Source organism: Pantherophis guttatus, chromosome 3 (assembly GCF_059756535.1).
Source record: "Pantherophis guttatus breed Tessera chromosome 3, ASM5975653v1, whole genome shotgun sequence".
NCBI classification, from domain to species: Eukaryota; Metazoa; Chordata; class Lepidosauria; order Squamata; family Colubridae; genus Pantherophis; species Pantherophis guttatus.
The window spans coordinates 7,790,113-7,810,978 of record NC_142065.1 but is presented as its reverse complement, the minus strand read 5'-3'; the positions used below and the strand labels follow the sequence as shown (position 1 = coordinate 7,810,978).

Below are 20,866 nucleotides of genomic sequence, written 5' to 3'. Positions count from 1 at the left end.
TACCCTCCCTAATGGCAGAGATGCCCCTATTGCTTTCTTCTCCCGTACCCTGGTGCCAGCTGAGAGTAATTCCTCTCAGCTGGACAAGGAGGCATTGGCTTTAGTATCAGGGGTTAAGAAGTTTCACCACTATATCTATGGTCGTCATTTTACTTTAGTGACTGACCACAAGCCCCTTTTGGGCATTTTGTCTGGAGACCGCCAAACCCCATAAATCCTGTCCCTCAGACTGACTCGATGGTCCGTCTTTCTTTCTGCCTATCACTACTCCCTGATTTATGTCCCTGGCAAACATTTAGCTCATGCTGACGCTTTAAGCTGCTGTCCGCTCAAAACTTTCCTGTATGACCCGGCACCCACCTCCTCTGTTCTTCTAATCGAGGATTCCCCTTTTCCGCTGACAGGCGCAGACATTGCCAAAGCCTCCGGCCGACACCCTGAACTTTCCCCGGTCCTTAATTCGGTCCTCCAGGGGGTGGCCAAACGCAGGGGTCAGCCTTAAATGGCAACCATACGCCCTCCGGAAGTCGGAATTAGCAGTTCAAGAAGGGTGTTTGTTGTGGGGGCATCGGGTTGTGATCCCCTCCCCATTAAGGAACTCTATCCTGTCCACTTTGCATGCTGGTCATCCGGGTATAGTCCGGATGAAGGCCCTGGCCTGAGTTTATCTATGGTGGCCAAAGTTGGATGAATGCATCACGACATGGGTATCCACCTATTCCCAGTGTCAGGAATCTAGGCTGCTGCTCCGAGAGAAGATTAGGGAGTGGGAGGAACCTCAGGGGCCGTGGTCTTGTTTACATATAGATTTTGCGGGACCGGTCCAAGGCCAAATGTTCTTTAGTCTGGTTGACGCATTCTCCAAATGGGTAGAAGTTATTCCAATGAACTCAACCTCTACGGATGCCGTCATAAGGACCCTGCGCGTGTTATTTGCCACCCACGGCTTGCCCGACGAAATTGTGTCGGATAATGGGCCACAACTAACTGCTTCCACATTTGAACTATTCCTGGCGGGTTTAGGTATCCGACACTGCCTTATCGCCCCTTACCATCCGGCCAGTAATGGTTTGGCGGTGAGGGCCGTAAGATTGACGCATGGGCCCTGGGGGGTGGGCCACAAGAATTGCGGAGTATTTACTCATCCAACACTCTACCTCTTGCCCCCTGACCAACCGCAGCCAGGCCGAGCTCCTTATGGGCTGCTGGCTGAGGATGGTGCTCGACCGGTTGCACCCCTCTTACGCCCCGCAAAAACCATTAGCTTCATCTAGGTCTCACCGAGGGTTTAGGGATGGTGACCTGGTATACGCCCATAACTCTGCTGGCCAACCTCTCTTGTTGCCAGGAAAGGTACTCACAACTACGGGACCCTGCTCTTATAAAATAGACATGGGGCAAGGAAAAGTCTGGAGACGACACCTAGACCAGTTACGAACTAGATGGGTGCGGGACTCCAACATGCAGGGTTTAGACAGGGAACCAGGGGGAAATGAGCCACTAAAACAGGCAGAAAACGACAGAATCAATACTCCAGAAGCCCCAAGACAAGGAAGGCCCGAGGTACGGGCAAATCCCCGCTCACTGGGCCCAAATAGTGAAGGTGTGGCCACGGCCCAAAGAAACCCGGGGAAACCGTCTACCGCACCCCTAATCATCAGTCCCGAGGAGGAAGCACACTTACCGGCACTTGTAGAGCATCGTCCAGATCTGGGAGAAGAGAGCGGACATCAACGAAAAAGGGCGATCGCCACTGGAGGGCCGTCGAATGTCGGGCTGACTCCAGCACCGCCCAGCGTACCTTAAAGACTATGCATGCGCTTTCCAGGGATAAAGGGGTATTGTATACTGAGCATGATCTAGGGAAGTGCCCTCTATTGGAAGGGTATTAAATGTCCTGGCCTGTGATTGGTTAAGCATGTCGGTCAGTCCTGTGATTGGTTACCTACGTTTCGACAGCACTATATAAGAAGTGTCAGAGCCAGTTCTCTTGTTCTGTTCCGTTCAATTCATACATTAGATGTTGCATTGTTAAACCATTAAGGAAGTTACCTCAGCAAATAGAAAAAGGTTCCCGATCATTATTGACACGAAATCGGTATTTATTAAGACCGATCACTGTTGTGTCATCTTCAGAGCAACCAGAACAATCTGGCACTGAACACACTCAAAACCGTAGAAATGGTGGTGGACTTTAGGAGAAACCCTTCGAATACTTCTACCTTTTACAACATTAGACAACACAGTATCAACAGTAGAGACGTTCAAATTTCTAGGTTCTACCATCTCAAGACCTAAAATGGACACCTAACATCAAAAACGTCATCAAAAAAGCACAACAAAAATGTTCTTTCTGCACCAACTCAGAAAGCTCAAACTGCCCAAGGAGCTGCTGATACACTTCTACAGAGGAATTAATGAGACTGTCATCTGAACCTCTATAATTGTCTGGTTTGGTTCTGCAACCCAACAAGACACACACAGACTTCAGAGGATAATTAGAACTGCAGAAAAAATAATGGCTACCAACCTGCCTTCCATGGAGGACCTGTATACTGCCCGAGTCAAAAAGAGGGCTGGGGAAATATTTACAGACCCCTTGCATCCTGGACATAAACTATTTCAACTCCTACCCTCAAAACGACGCTATATAGGGCACTGCACACCAGAACAACTAGACACAAGGACAGTTTTTTCCTGAATGCCATCACTCAGTTAAACAAATAATTCCCTCAACACTGTCAAACTAGTTACAAAGTGTGCATTGCAGGTGTCGGTCCTAGACAGGGAGGTCAGGGGGTCCTTTCTCAGCCATCCAGATATTATAAGGTAAACGAGCAACAAATTAGCACACACGCACCGAAACACTGTCACTCCTAAACGTAGTAAAAAAATTTGAAACCCATCCCTGGTTAGTACGACTTTATACTGCCTTGGGAAGACCACACTTGGAATACTGCGGCCAGTTTTCGTCGCCACGATGGAAAAAACAATGTTGAGACTCTAGAAAGAGTGCAGAGAAGAGCAACCAAGATGATTAAGGGCTTTGCGGGATAAATTGTATGATGAATGGGTAAAAGAACCTCGGTATGTCTAGCCCAATAAAGAAAAGGATTAGGAGTGACATGATTGTCTTCCAGTATTTGAGGGGCTGCCAAAAGAGGGGGGGGTCAACCTATTTCCGAAAGCACCTGAAGGCAGGACAAGAAGCACCGGATGGAAACTAATCAAGGAGAGAAGCAACCTAGAAATAAGGAGAAATTTGGTAACAAAACAATTAGCCAGTGAATATAGAATAGAATAACAAGGTTATTCTAGGAATCTTGGAGGTCTTCTAGTCCAAGCCCCTGCTTAGGCAGGAAACCCCATACAATTTCAGACAAATGGTTCTCCAATCTCTTCTTTAAAACTTCCAGTGTTGGATCATTCGCAACTTCCAGAGGCAAGTCGTTCCACTGGTTAATTGTTCTGTCAGGAAATTTCTCCTTAGTTCTAGGTTGTTACTCTTCTTGATTAGTTTCCACCCATTGCTTCTTGTCCTGCCTTCAGGTGCTTTGGAGAATAGCTTGACTCCCTCTTCTTTGTGGCAGCCCCTGAGATATTGGACCAACTGCTATCATGTCTCCCCTAGTCCTTCTTTTCATCAAACTAGACCTACCAATTTCCTGCAACTGTTTTTCATGTTTTAGCCTCTACTCCCCTAATCATCTTTCTTGCTCTTCTCTCCACTCTTTATAACCTCTCTCAACATCTTTTTTTTATACTGTGGTGACCAATGCAGGATTCTAGGTGAGCTCTTACTAAGTCTTTAGAGTGGTATTAATACCTCAACTGGATCTTGATTGTATCCTTCTGTTAATGCAGTTTAGGATTGCATTGGCTTGCTGCCTGCATTCCGCGAACAGAGGGGTTGCGTACTTGTGCAGCCAGGTTTCTCCCGTGCAACAACCAGGGGACATATGTGCGAAAAAACCGAAAGCAGAAGAAAAGGATTTACTCCCATTCGAACCCAGCAAGAAATTACAATGCGAACAAGCAATAACTGGCAGATACAAAAGCAACCGCTTTCAAGCGACACGTAAGAAAGGAGAAATAAGGCAACTGACAACCTTCTCTCTACTTTTAGAACCAGACAAAGACAGCCCTATCGAAGGGCTTCCAAAAATTAATAGACTCGATCCGACCGAATCAACCCACATCTGACTGACGTTTCCTCCAACAGAGAAAGGTACATTTGGTTATAAACCGACACCGAGTCTAGGACGGCAATGGACACTGAGGTTAAAGCGTCCCGCGAGACAGTGGGCAACACTTGTCCTGGGGGGAACAAAAAATGTTTTCCAAACATTCCCGCCAAATCTAAAACGGAGACTTTCTCATGAAGCGAAACGGTTCATCGATCACGGGAGAGGCACAGATCCTTCCTTTTCGCAAAGCATCACGGTTGAAGCAAATGCAAATGAGGCTGCTCATCTCCCCGCCTCCCCGCTCAGTTTGAATGAGGTTTAACGCTTTGTTGGCGAGTCAAGACTCAGAGCGCCTAAAAGTGGGTGCAGAGTGACGTCAGCTAAACGAGGCTTTTCCCCTTTGATAACGATGCGGAGGAAAAGTTATACCCGCTTCTAAAAAAAAAAAAAAAAACCTCACTTAGTTGACGTCAGTTTTGCACCCCGATTGTCACTTTAGGCGAGACTCCGCTTTGATCGCCCCGGTTAATAGTTAGCATAGCAGCCAACGGAGAAGGAACTGAGCAGGGAGGCGGGGCGATGAGCAGCCTCATTTGCATTGGCTTCGACCGTGATGCTTTGCGAGGAGGAAAGGCTGCGATTCTGCCGTGATGGATGCACCGTTTCGCTTCGTGAGAAAGTCCCGGTTCTGCAACCGGCGGGAATGTTGGAAAAAGCCTTCTTGTTAACCCAGGGACACGTGTTTAGGCGCGGTCGCGCGGGACGCCTTGCATTCATGGTGGAGCCTGCAGCTGCCAGAAAAGCCACTGGACTCCCAGGCTGCATCAAAGCGAGATAGACTCAACATCCCGTGAAGCGTTCAGGAAAAGAAATTATGAAAAGCAGAAGAAAGATATGAAACATAAAGTTGATGAATTGGAGAAAGTGAAATTACCATGGTTCGGAAGAATTGCAATGATAAAAATGAAAGTTTTGCCAAAAATTAATTTTTTGTTTTGGATGTTGCCCATTAAATTTTCGGATGAAGAATTAAAGCAAAGACAGAGGTTGCTGGAGGTGTATTGTAAAAGAGCAAGAACAAGTAAAGCATTGTATGAACCGTTAAAAAAGGCTGGGCTGGGTCTTCCAAATGTTAGATATTATTGGGTAGCTAATCAATTAAAGGTGGTCCCAGATATTATAGCAGTTACTAGATTTAATATTGAGGGATAGAGAGCTGAAAGAATGGAGGGAAATGGGTGATCATAGAGAAATACATTGGTTTAAAAAAGATACTTAAAAAATTGCCAGGAGGATTCATAATCCTTTTTTTTTAATTGGATAGAATTATGGAATAAATGGAGATACTGGCTAATGCCAGGAATTTCTCCTTTAACACCGGTGGTGGAAATGGAGAAATTCCCTAAGATGGAATTGAAAGAATGGATTGGTAAACTTAAAAAAAAAATCAGAGATATACATGGGAAGCCTGGAAGAACAAGTTAAAGCATATAACACAACTAAAGAATGCTTTAGCAGATATGAAATTAAATTGGTTGAATTTATTATTTGAATGTATTCCTAACAGACAGGAAGCAGCAGGTGAAGCTAAGCATCACATCAGATACCTGTACAATTAGCCCAGGGCCCCCCCAAGGCTGTGTGCTCTCTCCCCTTCTCTCTCTATACACCAATGACTGCGTCTCTAACAATCCATCTGTTAACTACTGAAGTTTGAAGATGACACAACAGTGATCGGTCTCATTCGAGAAATGATGAATCCGCATGCAGCCGGGAGTTTGAACAACTAGCCTCCTGTCTCCATGCGGATTCATCATTACCTCGAATGAGACCGATCACTGTTGTGTCATCTTCAAAGCGACCAGAACAATCTGGAACTGAACACACTCAAAACCGTAGAAATGCTGGTGGACTTTAGGAGAAACCCTTCAAATACTTCTACCTTTTACAATATTAGACAACACAGTATCAACAGTAGAGACCTTCAAATTTCTAGGTTCTACCATCACAAGACCTAAAATGGACACCTAACATCAAAAACGTCATCAAAAAAGCACAACAAAGAATGTTCTTTCTGCACCAACTCAGAAAGCTCAAACTGCCCAAGGAGCTGCTGATACACTTCTACAGAGGAATTAATGAAACTGTCATCTGAACCTCTATAATTGTCTGGTTTGGTTCTGCAACCCAAGAAGACAGACACAGACTTCAGAGGATAATTAGAACTGCAGAAAAAACAATGGCTACCAACCTGCCTTCCATGGAGGACCTGTATACTGCCCGAGTCAAAAAGAGGGCTGGGAAAATATTTACAGACCCCTGGCATCCTGGACATAAACTATTTCAACTCCTACCCTCAAAACAACGCTATAGGGCACTGCACACCAGAACATGTAACGCTCTCTACTATTGTAACGCTCTCTACATGGGGCTCCCCTTGGGGTACATCCGGAGGCTCCAACTGGTGCAGAATGCGGCTGCGCGGGGGATTATGGGAGCGACGGGGCGCTCCCATGTGACTCCTCTCCTGCGCGAGCTGCATTGGCTTCCGGTGGACTTCCAGGTGCGCTTCAAGGTGTTGGTGATCCCCTTTAAAGCGCTCCATGGCTTAGGGCCAGGGTACTTACGGGACCGCCTTCTGCCACCAATAGCCTCCCACCGGCCGGTTCACTCCCACAGAGAGGGCCTCCTCAGGGTGCCGTCGGCCAGACAATGCCGGCTGACGACCCCCAGGAGGAGAGCCTTCTCTGTGGTGGCACCTACCCTATGGAACAATCTACCCCCAGAGATACGAGTGATCTCCGACCTCCGGATTTTTCGTTGGGCCCTAAAAACTTATTTTTTTCAGTTAGCCGGACTGTCCTGATTTTAGGGTTAGTTTTAAAATTTTAATATTTATTTTAAATTGACAAGTTTTAAATTATGGGCCAAATTTATAAATTATTTTAACTTTATTTTTTAACCGTGATGTTTGTATAGATGTTTTTTATCTGGCTGTTCACCGCCCTGAGTCCGAAAGGAGAAGGGCAGTATAGAAATTCGAATAAATAAATAAAGAAAGAAAGAAAGAACTAGACACAAGGACAGTTTTTTCCTGAATGCCATCACTCTACTAAACAAATAATTCCCTCAACACTGTCAAACTAGTTACTATGTCTGCATTACTATTAATCTTCTCATCGTTCCTGACACAACAGTGATCGGTCTCATTCGAGATAATGATGAATCCGCATGCAGCCGGGAGTTTGAACAACTAGCCTCGTGATGCAACCAGAACAATCTGGAACTGAACACACTCAAAACTGTAGAAATGGTGGACTTTAGGAGAAACCCTTCCATACTTCTACCTTTTACAATACTAGACAACACAGTATCAACAGTAGAGACCTTCAAATTTCTAGGTTCTACCATCACAAGACCTAAAATGGACACCTAACATCAAAAACGTCATCAAAAAAGCACAACAAAGAATGTTCTTTCTGCACCAACTCAGAAAGCTCAAACTGCCCAAGGAGCTGCTGATACACTTCTACAGAGGAATTAATGAGACTGTCATCTGAACCTCTATAACTGTCTGGATTGGTTCTGCAACCCAACAAGACAGACACAGACTTCAGAGGATAATTAGAACTGCAGAAAAAATAATGGCTACCAACCTGCCTTCCATGGAGGACCTGTATACTGCCCGAGTCAAAAAGAGGGCTGGGAAAATATTTACAGACCCCTCGCATCCTGGACATAAACTATTTCAACTCCTACCCTCAAAACAACGCTATAGGGCACAGCACACCAGAACAACTAGACACAAGGACAGTTTTTTCCTGAATGCCATCATTCTGCTAAACAAATAATTCCCTCAACACTGTCAATTGCTATTAATCTTCTCATCGTTCCTATCTCCTCCCACTTACCACTGTAACCTTGTTGCTGATATCCTTACAATTTATATTGACTGTTTCCCTAATATGATTTGATTATTTGTTCCCTATGTCTATCATTAAGTGTTGTACCTTATGATTCTTGACGAATGTATCTTTACTTTTATGTACACTAAGAGCATATGCACCAAGACAAATTCCTTGTGTGTCCAATCACACTTGGCCAATAAAATTCTATTCTATTCTATTCTATTCTATTCTATTCTATTCTATTCTATTCTATTCTATTCTACTCTACTCTACTCTACTCTACTCTACTCTACTCTACTCTACTCTACTCCAATTAGAAATGGATAAAAGTGGAGGAAGGATTCAAGGAGATAGACAATTAACAAAATTTGAAATTATTATAAAAGAATGTAAGGTGAATGAAGAATATATAGGTAAATGAAGACTTGGGAAAATATATACAATATTAATTGAATTAGAAGAGCAGGCAAAATATTTAAAATTAATTTGGGAATCAGATTTAGGAGAAATAAATGACAATGATTGGAAAAATATTTGGAATAGAAGAGTATATAAGAATATGTCAGAGTTAAGGAAAATGGATATAGAAGTGATATGGAGGTGGTACTTATCACCACTTAAACTAAATCAAATAAATGGTAAATAGAGAAATATTTGTTGGAGGTGCAAGAAACAAGTCGGAACATATAAACTCATGTGCTGGGATTGTAATAATGCACAAAAATATGGGACATGGTGTTTATAGAAATTAGAGCACTTTTGAATGTAAATTTAGACATGTCTAAATTATTCTACTATTGTTCCTGATGGAACACACATAAATGAAACAAAAAAAGAAATGATTGTAAATTTGATAATGGCAGCTACATTAGTGATGGCTAAATATTGGGGACAAAATTGGGATAGTCAAGAAAATGAATGGTATAATGAAATTTGGAGTATGGCAACAAATGATAAATTAACAACAGAAATTAAATTTTAAAAAGGGATGATTAAAGCAAACAATTAAAATGAAATATGGGGGGTGTTGTTGGAAGGAAAGGGAATAAACCTAGTCAAGAATATATGTTGTTTTGGAGGGGATAAGGGTAGAATTAGAATATATTGTATATCTTTTAGCTGTTACAGAAGAAGAAATATAAGTGGGAGTGGAAATGGCCTCCTGGGGTGGGGGTACACGGTATTATTTGTATTTTTTTAAAAAAAATTTTTTATTAATAATAAAAAGAAAAAACAAACCGACATAAATACATTGAAACAACATACAAAACGAACAAACATCAATTCAGTCCAATGACTGACTCTTAGAAGTTACTACAATGGTGGGTTATTTTCATATTTCTATTTGTATCTATATCTACCGTGACATGATTACATGGTTATATATGTATATATATAATTGACTCCTTGTTTACTTCTATGCATTTCTGTTGAATAGTCGAAAATTATCTTTATATTCCTATTTTTGCCTCCAGCCAGCTGTACCATCTTTGCCATACTAAATAGTAATCAGTATCATCTTTCTCTTGTATTTCTTTTCTGAGCTTATCCAATTCTGCACATTCTGTAATTTTGGCTATTATTTTGTCTTCTGTGGGTAACTGTTCAGATTTCCAATGTTGGGCAAAGAGTATACGTGCTGCTGTGAGGATATGGATGATCAGATATTTTATTTCTTTGGTATATTGTGCTGTGATTATTCCCAATAAAAAGATTTCCGGCCTCGTTTCCAGTTTTTGTTTCGTGATTTCTTCAATCATTGTTTTAATTTGTTGCCAGTATTGTTTTGCCCTTCGGCATAACCACCAGAGATGATAATATGTCTCTTTCTGTGATTTACATTTCCAGCACATTGGAGATGTATTTGGGAACATCTTGGCTAGGCGCGCCGGTGAGAGGTGCCATCGGTAGAACATTTTGTAAAGGTTTTCCTTATAGGGTATAGACAATGTCATCTTATAATTTATCTTCCACAAATTTTCCCACTTATCCAATTCAATAGTATATCCTATATTTTTGGCCCATGTTATCATATTCTCTTTGACAACCTCCTCTTCTAATTTGTATTTTAGTAGGTACTTATAAATTTTGGTATTATTTGTAATTTTTTTTATTATTTTTTTTATTTAGATTTAGATGTATATGTATATGTTTGTATAGTTTGCATTACTTGTATTTAAAATAAATAAAAACCAACAAACCAACAAATATCCATGATTGTTCCTTGCACCAATAGGAAAAGCAAATGAGAGATATTTAAGGACATATTCCATTGATAAACCTACCCCAGCCAGTGCTCCCCTTTGGGATCCAGCCAAATGCAAAAAGGCAAGAAAATGCCTAGATCAGGGGTGCCAAACGCGAGTCCCGTGGGCCAGATCTGGCCACTGATGTGGGGCCATCCTGGAAAATGTAAGGGGCCGACCCGTGTTGCTTCCGCCTGGTCTACCCAATGCAAAGTGGAAACATGTCAGGAGTTTGGGGAGTGGTGTCAAGATGGCCACGCCTGCTCGCCTCCCCACTCCCCATCAACCACAGCCCTGATGTGGTCAATGAAATAAAATTTGACAGCCCTGCCCTAGAATATCTGCCCTAGGTCAGCTGCAGCAGCGGCCCTCAACCTTTTGGGCACTAGGCACCAACCGGTTTGTGGACCAGAGGTGGTGTGGTTTTGTGTGCTGCTTGCCTGTAGCTTGTTTGTGTGGCTAGGTGTCGGTCCATAGACAGGGAGGTCAGGGGGTCCTTTCTCAGCCATCGATAGTATAAGGTAAACGAGCAACAAATTAGCACACACGCACCGAAACACTGTCACTCCTAAACGTAGTAAGAAAATTTGAAACCCATCCCTGGTTAGTAGGACTTTATACTGCCTTGGGAAGACCACACTTGGAATACTGCGGCCAGTTTTCGTTGCCACGATGGGAAAAACAATGTTGAGACTCTAGAAGGAGTGCAGAGAAGAGCAACTAAGATGATTAAGGGCTTTGCGGGATAAATTGTATGATGAATGGGTAAAAGAACCTCGGTATGTCTAGCCCAATAAAGAAAAGGATTAGGAGTGACATGATTGTCTTCCAGTATTTGAGGGGCTGCCACAAGAGGGGGGGGGTCAACCTATTTCCGAAAGCACCTGAAGGCAGGACAAGAAGCACCGGATGGAAACTAATCAAGGAGAGAAGCAACCTAGAAATAAGGAGAAATTTGCTAACAAAACAATTAACCAGTGAATATAGAATAGAATAACAAGGCTGGAAGGAATCTTGGAGGTCTTCTAGTCCAAGCCCCTGCTTGGCAGGAAACCCCATACAAGTTCAGACAAATGGTTCTCCAATCTCTTCTTTAAAACTTCCAGTGTTGGATCATTCGCAACTTCCAGAGGCAAGTCGTTCCACTGGTTAATTGTTATGTCAGGAAATTTCTCCTTAGTCCTAAATTGCTTTTCTCCTTGATTAGTTTCCACCCATTGCTTCTTGTCCTGCCTTCAGGTGCTTTGGAGAATAGCTTGACTCCCTCTTCTTTGTGGCAGCCCCTGAGATATTGGACCAACTGCTATCATGTCTCCCCTAGTCCTTCTTTTCATCAAACTAGACCTACCAATTTCCTGCAACTGTCCATGTTTTAGCCTCCAGTCCCCTAATCCTCTTTGTTGCTCTTCTCTCCACTCTTTATAACCTCTCTCAACATCTTTTTTTTATACTGTGGTGACCAATGCAGGATTCTAGGTGAGCTCTTACTAAGTCTTTAGAGTGGTAAATACCTCAACTGGATCTTGATTGTATCCTTCTGTTAATGCAATTTAGGATTGCATTGGCTTGCTGCGTGCATTCCGCGAACAGAGGGGTCGCGTACTTCTGTAGCCAGGTTTCTCCCGTGCAACAATCAGGGGACATACAAGCCGTGCGAAAAAACCGAAAGCAGAAGGAAAGGATTTACTCCCATTCGAACCCATCAAGATATTACAATGCGAACAAGCAATAAGTGGCAAATATAAAAGCAACCGCTTTCAAGCGACACGTAAGAAGGGAGAAATAACGCAACTTGTGACCCTTTCTCTTCTTTTTAGAACCAAAGACAGCCCTACCGAAGGGCTTCCAAAAATTTAATAGACTCGATCCGACCGACAAGTCAACCCATACGTGACCGACGTTTCCTCCGACAGAGAAAGGTACCTTCAGTTACAAACCGATACCGAGTCTAGGACGGCAACAGACACTGAGGTTAAAGCGTCCCACGAGACCGTGGCCAACACGTGTCCTTGGGGGAACAACAAAATATTTTCCGAACATTCCCGCCGTTTCTAAAACGGAGACTTTCTCATGAAGCGAAACGGTTCATCGATCACGGGATCCTTCCTCTTCGCAAAGCATCACGGTTGAAGCAGATGCAAATGAGGCTGCTCATCTCCCCGCCTCCCCGCTCAGTTTGAATGAGGTTTAACGCTTTGTTGGCGAGTAAAGACTCAGAGCGCCTAAAAGTGGTTGCAGAGTGACGTCAGTTAAACGAGGCTTTTCTCCTTTGATAACGATGCGGAGGAAAAGTTATGTTTCTAAAAAAAAAAAACCTCGCGTAGTTGACGTGAGTTTTGCACCCCGATTGTCACTTTAGGCGAGACTCCGCTTTGATCGCCCCGGTTAATAGTTAGCATAGCAGCCAACGGAGAAGGAATTTAGCGGGGAGGCGGGGCGATGAGCAGCCTCATTTGCATTGGCTTCGACCGTGATGCTTTGCGAGGAGGAAAGGCTGCGATTCTGCCGTGATGGATGCACCGTTTCGCTTCGTGAGAAAGTCCCGGTTCTGCAACCGGCGGGAATGTTGGAAAAAGCCTTCTTGTTAACCCAGGGACACGTGTTTAGGCGCGGTCACGCGGGACGCCTTGCATTCATGGTGGAGCCTGCAGCTGCCAGAAAAGCCTCTGGACTCCCAGGCTGCATCAGAGCGAGATAGAATCAAGATCCCGTGAAGCGTTCAGGAAAAGAAATTATGAAAAGCAGAAGAAAGATATGAAAGATAAAGTTGATGAATAGGAGAAAGTGAAATTACCATGGTTCGGAAGCATTGCAATGATAAAAATGAAAGTTTTACCAAAAATTAATTTTTTGTTTTGGATGATCCCCATTAAATTTTCGGATGAAGAATTAAAGCAAAGACAGAGGTTGCTGGAGGTGTATTGTAAAAGAGCAAGAACAAGTAAAGCATTGTATGAACCGTTAAAAAAGGCTGGGCTGGGTCTTCCAAATGTTAGAAATTATTGGGTAGCTAATCAATGAAAGGTGGTCCCAGATCTTATAGCAGTTACTAGATTTAATATTGAGGGATAGAGAGCTGAAAGAAACAAGGGAAATGGGTGATCCTATAGAAATACATTGGTTTAAAAAAGATATTTAAAAAATTGCCAGGAGGATTCATAATCCTTTTTTAAAAATTGGATAGAATTATGGAATAAATGGAGATACTGGCTAATGCCAGGAATTTCTCCTTTAACACCGGTGGTGGAAATGGAGAAATTCCCTAAGATTGAATTGAAAGAATGGATTGGTAAACTTAAAAAAAAAATCTGATATATACATGGGAACCCTGGAAGAACAAGTTACAGCATATAACACAACTAAAGAATGCTTTAGCAGATATGAAATTAAATTGGTTGAATTTATTATTTGAATGTATTCCTAACAGACAGGAAGTAGCAGGTGAAGCTAAGCATCACATCAGATACCTGTGCAATTAGCCCAGGGCCCCCCCCAGGCTGTGTGCTCTCTCCCCTTCTCCTCTCTCTATACCAATGACTGCGTCTCTAACAATCCATCTGTTAACTACTGAAGTTTGAAGGTGACACAACAGTGATCGGTCTCATTCGAGATAATGATGAATCCGCATGCAGGTGGGAGGCTGAACAACTAGCCTCCTGTCTCCATGCAGATTCATCATTATCTCGAATGAGACCGATCACTGTTGTGTCATCTTCAAAGCGACCAGAACAATCTGGAACTGAACACACTCAAAACTGTAGAAATGGTGGACTTTAGGAGAAACCCTTCGAATACTTCTACCTTTTACAATATTAGACAACACAGTATCAACAGTAGAGACCTTCAAATTTCTAGGTTCTACCATCACAAGACCTAAAATGGACACCTAACATCAAAAACGTCATCAAAAAACACAACAAAGAATGTTCTTTCTGCACCAATTCAGAAAGCTCAAACTGCCCAAGGAGCTGCTGATACACTTCTACAGAGGAATTAATGAGACTGTCATCTGAACCTCTATAACTGTCTGGATTGGTTCTGCAACCCAACAAGACAGACACAGACTTTAGAGGATAATTAGAACTGCAGAAAAAATAATGGCTACCAACCTGCCTTCCATGGAGGACCTGTATACTGCCCGAGTCAAAAAGAGGGCTGGGAAAATATTTACAGACCCCTGGCATCCTGGACATAAACTATTTCAACTCCTACCCTCAAAACAACGCTATAGGGCAATGCACTCCAGAACAACTAGACACAAGGACAGTTTTTTCCTGAATGCCATCACTCTGCTAAACAAATAATTCCCTCAACACCGTCAAACTAGTTACTAAGTCTGCATTACTATTAATCTTCTCATCGCTCCTATCTCCTCCCACTTACCACTGTAACCTTGTTGCTGGTATCCTTACAATTTATATTGACTGTTTCCCTAATATGATTTGATTATTTGTTCCCTATGTCTATCATTAAGTGTTGTACCTTGTGATTCTTGATGAATGTATCTTTTCTTTTATGTACACCAAGAGCATATGCACCAAGACAAATTCCTTGTGTGTCCAATCACACTTGGCCAATAAAATTCTATTCTATTCTATTCTATTCTATTCTATTCTATTCTATTCTATTCTATTCTATTCTACTCTATTCTACTCTATTCTACTCTACTCTACTCTACTCTACTCTACTCTACTCTACTCTACTCTACTCCAATTAGAAATGGATAAAAGTGGAAGAAAGATTCAAGGAGAAAGATAGACAGTTAACAAAATTTGAAATTATTATAAAAGAATGCGAGATGAATGAAGAATATATAGGTAAAGGAAGACTTGGGAAAATATATACAATATTAATTGAATTAGAAGAGCAGGCAAAATATTTAAAATTAATTGGAATCAGATTTAGGAGAAATAAATGACAATGATTGGAAAAATATTTGGAATAGAAGAGTATATAAAAATATGTCAGAGTTAAGGAAAATGGATATAGAAGTGATACGGAGGTGGTACTTATCACCACTTAAACTAAATCAAATAAATGGTAAATAGAGAAATATTTGTTGGAGGTGCAAGAAACAAGTCGGAACATATAAACTCATGTGCTGGGATTGTAATAGTGCACAAAAATATGGGACATGGTGTTTAGAGAAATTAGAGCACTTTTGAATGTAAATTTAGACATGTCTAAATTATTCTATTATTGTTCCTGATGGAACAACACACATAAATGAAACAAAAAAAGAAATGGTTGTAAATTTGATAATGGCAGCTACATTAGTGATGGCTAAATATTGGAAAATATATATTTATTGGAAAATGAAATATGGGGGGTGTTGGTGGAAGGCAAAGGGAATAAACCTAGTCAAGAATATATGTTGTTTTGGAGGGGATAAGGGCAGAATTAGAATATATTGTATATCTTTTAGCTGTTACAGAAGAAGAAATATAAGGGGGGGGGAAATGCCCTCCTGGGTTGGGGGTACATGGTATTATTTGTAATTTTTTTATTCTTTTTTTGTATTTAGATTTAGATGTATATGTATATGTTTGTATTGTTTGCATTACTTGTATTTAAAATAAATACAAAACCAACAAACCAACAAATATGCATGATTGTTCCTTGCACCAATAGGAAAAGCAAATGAGAGATATTTAAGGACATATTCCATTGATAAACCTACCCCCGCCAGTGCTCCCCTTTGGGATCCAGCCAAATGCAAAGAGGCAAAACAATGCTTAGATCAGGGGTGCCAAACTTAAGGCCCGGGTGCCCAATCCGGCCAGTGATGTGGGGCCATCCTGGAAAATGTAAAGGGCCGACCCGTGTTGCTTCCGCCTGTCTACCCAATGGAAAGTGGAAACATGCCAGCAGTTTGGGGAGTGGTGTCAAGATGGCCACACCTGCTCGCCTCCCGTCCCCATCAACCACAGCCCTGATGTGGTCAATGGAATTAAATTTGACAGCCCTGCCCTAGAATATCTGCCCTAGGTCAGCTGCAGCAGCGGCCCTCAACCATTTGGGCACCAGGCACCAACCGGTTTGTGGACCAGAGGTGGTGTGGTTTTGTGTGCTGCTTGCCTGTAGCTTGTTTGTGTGGCCAGGTGTCGGTCCATAGACAGGGAGGTCAGGGGGTCCTTTCTCAGCCATCCAGATAGTATAAGGTAAACGAGCAACAAATTAGCACACACACACCAGTGGTAGTAAAAAAATTTGAAACCCATCCCTGGTTAGTAGGACTTTATACTGCCTTGGGAAGACCACACTTGGAATACTGCGGCCAGTTTTCGTTGCCACGATGGGAAAAACAATGTTGAGACTCTAGAAAGAGTGCAGAGAAGAGCAACCAAGATGATTAAGGGCTTTGCGGGATAAATTGTATGATGAATGGGTAAAAGAACCTCGGTATGTCTAGCCTAACAAAGAAAAGGATTAGGAGTGACATGATTGTCTTCCAGTATTTGAGGGGCTGCCACAAGAGGGGGGGGGGTCAACCTATTTCCGAAAGCACCTGAAGGCAGGACAAGCAGCACCGGATGGAAACTAATCAAGGAGAGAAGCAACCTAGAAATAAGGAGAAATTTGGTAACAAAACAATTAACCAGTGAATATAGAATAGAATAACAAGGTTGGAAGGAATCTTGGAGGTCTTGTAGTCCAAGCCTCGCTTTTTTGGCTGCCACAGCACTCTGTTGGTTATTTTTCCATGCTGCCTGCATTCCGCAAACAGACGTGTCCCGTACTTGTGCAGTCAGGTTTCTACCCTGTAACAATCAGGGGACATACAAGCCATGGGAAAAAACCGAAGGGAGACGGAAACGATTCTCTCTAATTCGCACCCATCAAGATGTTACCGTACGAAGAAGCAGTAACTACGATACAAAGCAATCTTTTTCAAACGATAGGTAAGATGAAAGAGGAAATTAACGACCTTTCTCTCTACTTTTATAACCAGATAAAGTCAGCCCTACCGAAGGGCTTTCAAAAATTAAACAGACTCGATCAATAACATAGAGTCATCCCATTCCTGACTGCCGTTTCCGCCGATAGAGAAAGGTGCGTGTAGCTACAAACCGACACCGAGTCTAGGACGGCAATGGACATTAAGATTAGAGCGTTCCGCGATACCGTGGCCAAAACGTATCCTTGGGGGAACAAAAAAATGTTTTCCGAACATTCCCGCCGGTTCTATAACCGAGACTTTCTCATCAAGAGAAGCGGTTCATCGATCACTGGAGAGTCGGGGATCCTTCCTCTTCGCAAAGCATCACGGTCGAAGCCAATGCAAATGAGGCCGCTCATCGCCCCGCCTCCCCGCTCAGTTCGTTCTCTGTTGGCTTCTGTGCTAGAGATAAACCTGGTCGATCAAAGCGGAGTCACGCCTCAAGTGACAATCAGGATTCAAAACTGATGTCAAGTACGTGAGGTTTTTTTTTTTTTTTTTTTTAGAAGCGGGTATAACTTTTCCTCCGCATCGTTATCAAAGGGGAAAAGCCTCGTTTAGCTGACGTCACTCTGCACCCACTTTTAGGCTCTCTGAGTCAACAAAGCGTTAAACCTCATTCAAACTGAGCGGGGAGGCGGGGCGATGAGTAGCCTCATTTGCATTGGCTTCGACCGTGATGCTTTGCGAGGAGGAAAGGCTGCGATTCTCCAGTGATGCATGCACCGTTTCGCTTCGTGAGAAAGTCCCGATTCTGGAATGTTAGAAAAAGTTTTTTTCTTTGGTACGCCATGCATTCATTTGGCTGCAGCTGCCAAAAAAGCCACTGAACTCCCAGGCTGCATCAAAGCATGAAAGAATCAAGATCCCATAAAGCGTTGAAGAAAAGAAATTATGAAAAGCAGAAGAAAGATATGAAACATAAAGTAGATGAATAGGAGAAAGTGAAATTACCATGGTTCGGAAGCATTGCAATGATAAAAATGAAAGTTTTGCCAAAAATTAATTTTTTGTTTTGGATGATCCCCATTAAATTTTCGGATGAAGAATTAAAGCAAAGACAGAGGTTGCTGGAGGTGTATTGTAAAAGAGCAAGAACAAGTAAAGCATTGTATGAACCGTTAAAAAAGGCTGGGCTGGGTCTTCCAAATGTTAGAAATTATTCAATTAAAAGTGGTCCCAGATATTATAGCAGTTACTAGATTTAATATTGAGGGATAGAGAGCTGAAAGAATGGAGGGAAATAGGTGATCCTGTACACGTTGGTTTAAAAATTTAAAAAAGATATTTAAAAAATTGCTAGGAGAATTCATAATCCCTTTTTTAAATTGGATAGAATGATGGAATAAATGGAGATACTGGCTAATGCCAGGAATTTCTCCTTTAACACTGGTGGTGGAAATGGAGAAATTCCCTAAGATGGAAATGAAAGAATGGATTGGTAAACTTAAAAAAAAAAATCAGATATATACATGGGAAGCCTGGAAGAAAAAGTTAAAGCATATAACACAACTAAAGAATGCTTTAGCAGATATGAAATTAAATTGGTTGAATTTATTATTTGAATGTATTCCTAACAGACAGGAAGCAGGAGGTGAAGCTAAGAATCACATCAGATACCTGTACAATTAGCCCAGGGCCCCCCCCAAGGCTGTGTGCTCTCTCCCCTTCTCTCTCTATATACCAATGACTGCCTCTCTAACAATCCATCTGTTAACTACTGAAGTTTGAAGGTGACACAACAGTGATCGGTCTCATTCGAGATAATGATGAATCCGCATGCAGCCGGGAGTCTGAACAACTAGCCACGTGATGCAACCAGAACAATCTGGAACTGAACACACTCAAAACTGTAGAAATGGTGGACTTTAGGAGAAACCCTTCCATACTTCCACCTCTCACAATACTAGACAACACAGTATCAACAGTAGAGACCTTCAAATTTCTAGGTTCTACCATCTCAAGACCTAAAATGGACACCTAACATCAAAAACGTCATCAAAAAAGCACAACAAAGAATGTTCTTTCTGCACCAATTCAGAAAGCTCAAACTGCCCAAGGAGCTGCTGATACACTTCTACAGAGGAATTAATGAGACTGTCATCTGAACCTCTATAATTGTCTGGTTTGGTTCTGCAACCCAAGAAGACAGACACAGACTTCAGAGGATAATTAGAACTGCAGAAAAAATAATGGCTACCAACCTGCCTTCCATGGAGGACCTGTATACTGCACGAGTCAAAAAGAGGGCTGGGAAAATATTTACAGACCCCTTGCATCCTGGACATAAACTGTTTCAACTCCTACTCTCAAAACGACGCTATATAGGGCACTGCACACCAGAACAACTAGACACAAGGACAGTTTTTTCCTGAATGCCATCACTCAGTTAAACAAATAATTCCCTCAACACTGTCAAACTAGTTACAAAGTGTGCATTGCTATTAATCTTCTCATCGTTCCTATCACCCATCTCCTCGCACTTACCACTGTAACCTTGTTGCTGGTATCCTTACCATTTATATTGACTGTTTCCCTAATATGATTTGATTATTTGTTCCCTATGTCTATCATTAAGTGTTGTACCTTATGATTCTTGATGAATGTATCTTTTCTTTTATGTACACCAAGAGCATATGCACCAAGACAAATTCCTTGTGTGTCCAATCACACTTGGCCAATAAAATTCTATTCTATTCTATTCTATTCTATTCTATTCTATTCTAATTCTATTCTATTCTATTCTATTCTATTCTATTCTATTCTACTCTACTCTACTCTACTCTACTCTACTCTACTCTACTCCAATTAGAGAAATGGATAAAAGTGGAAGAAAGATTCAAGGAGATAGACAATTAACAAAATTTGAAATGATTATAAAAGAATGTGAGGTGAATGAAGAATATATAGGTAAAGGAAGAATTGGGAAAATATATAAAATATTAATTGAATTAGAAGAGCAGGCAAAATGTTTAAAATTAATTTGAGAATCAGATTTAGGAGAAATAAATGACAATGATTGGAAAAATATTTGGAATAGAAGAGTATATAAGAATATGTCAGAGTTAAGGAAAATGGATATAGAAGTAATATGGAGGTGGTACTTAACACCACTTAAATTAAATCAAATAAATGGTAAATATACAAATATTTGTTGGCGGTGCAAGAAACAAGTCGGAACATATAAACACATGTGGTGGGATTGTAATAGTGCACAAAAATATGGGACATGGTGTTTAGAGAAATTAAAGCACTTTTGAATGTAAATTTAGACATGTCTAAATTATTCTATTATTGTTCCTGATGGAACAACACACATAAATGAAACAAAAAAAGAAATGGTTGTAAATTTGATAATGGCAGCTACATTAGTGATGACTAAATATTGGGGACGAAATTGGGATAGTCAAGGAAATGAATGGTATAATGAAATTTGGAGTACAGCAAGAAATGGTAAATTAACAGAAATTAAATTTAAAAAGGGATGATTAAAGCAAACAATTAAAATGAAATATGGGGGGTGTTGGTGGAAGGCAAAGGGAATAAACCTAGTCAAGAATATATGTTGTTTTGGAGGGGATAAGG

At 41.6% G+C, this 20,866-nt stretch overlaps 1 protein-coding gene across 3 annotated transcripts in view; it reads right to left on the bottom strand.

Moving 5' to 3' along the window:
• The window catches only part of LOC117679398 (peroxidasin homolog), a 126,643-nt gene that overhangs the window by 76,664 nt on the left and 29,113 nt on the right, over positions 1–20,866 (bottom strand). The window contains exon 1 of one of the 3 annotated variants that reach the window (XM_087889005.1): positions 1,685–4,398. The exons of the other annotated variants lie outside the window; for them this stretch is intronic. Within the exon in view, the coding sequence (XP_087745131.1) occupies positions 1,685–1,731 (47 nt within the window). The 5' untranslated portion in view covers positions 1,732–4,398. Of the gene's footprint in view, positions 1–1,684; positions 4,399–20,866 lie in introns of those variants that run through there. 3 annotated transcript variants of the gene reach the window in all.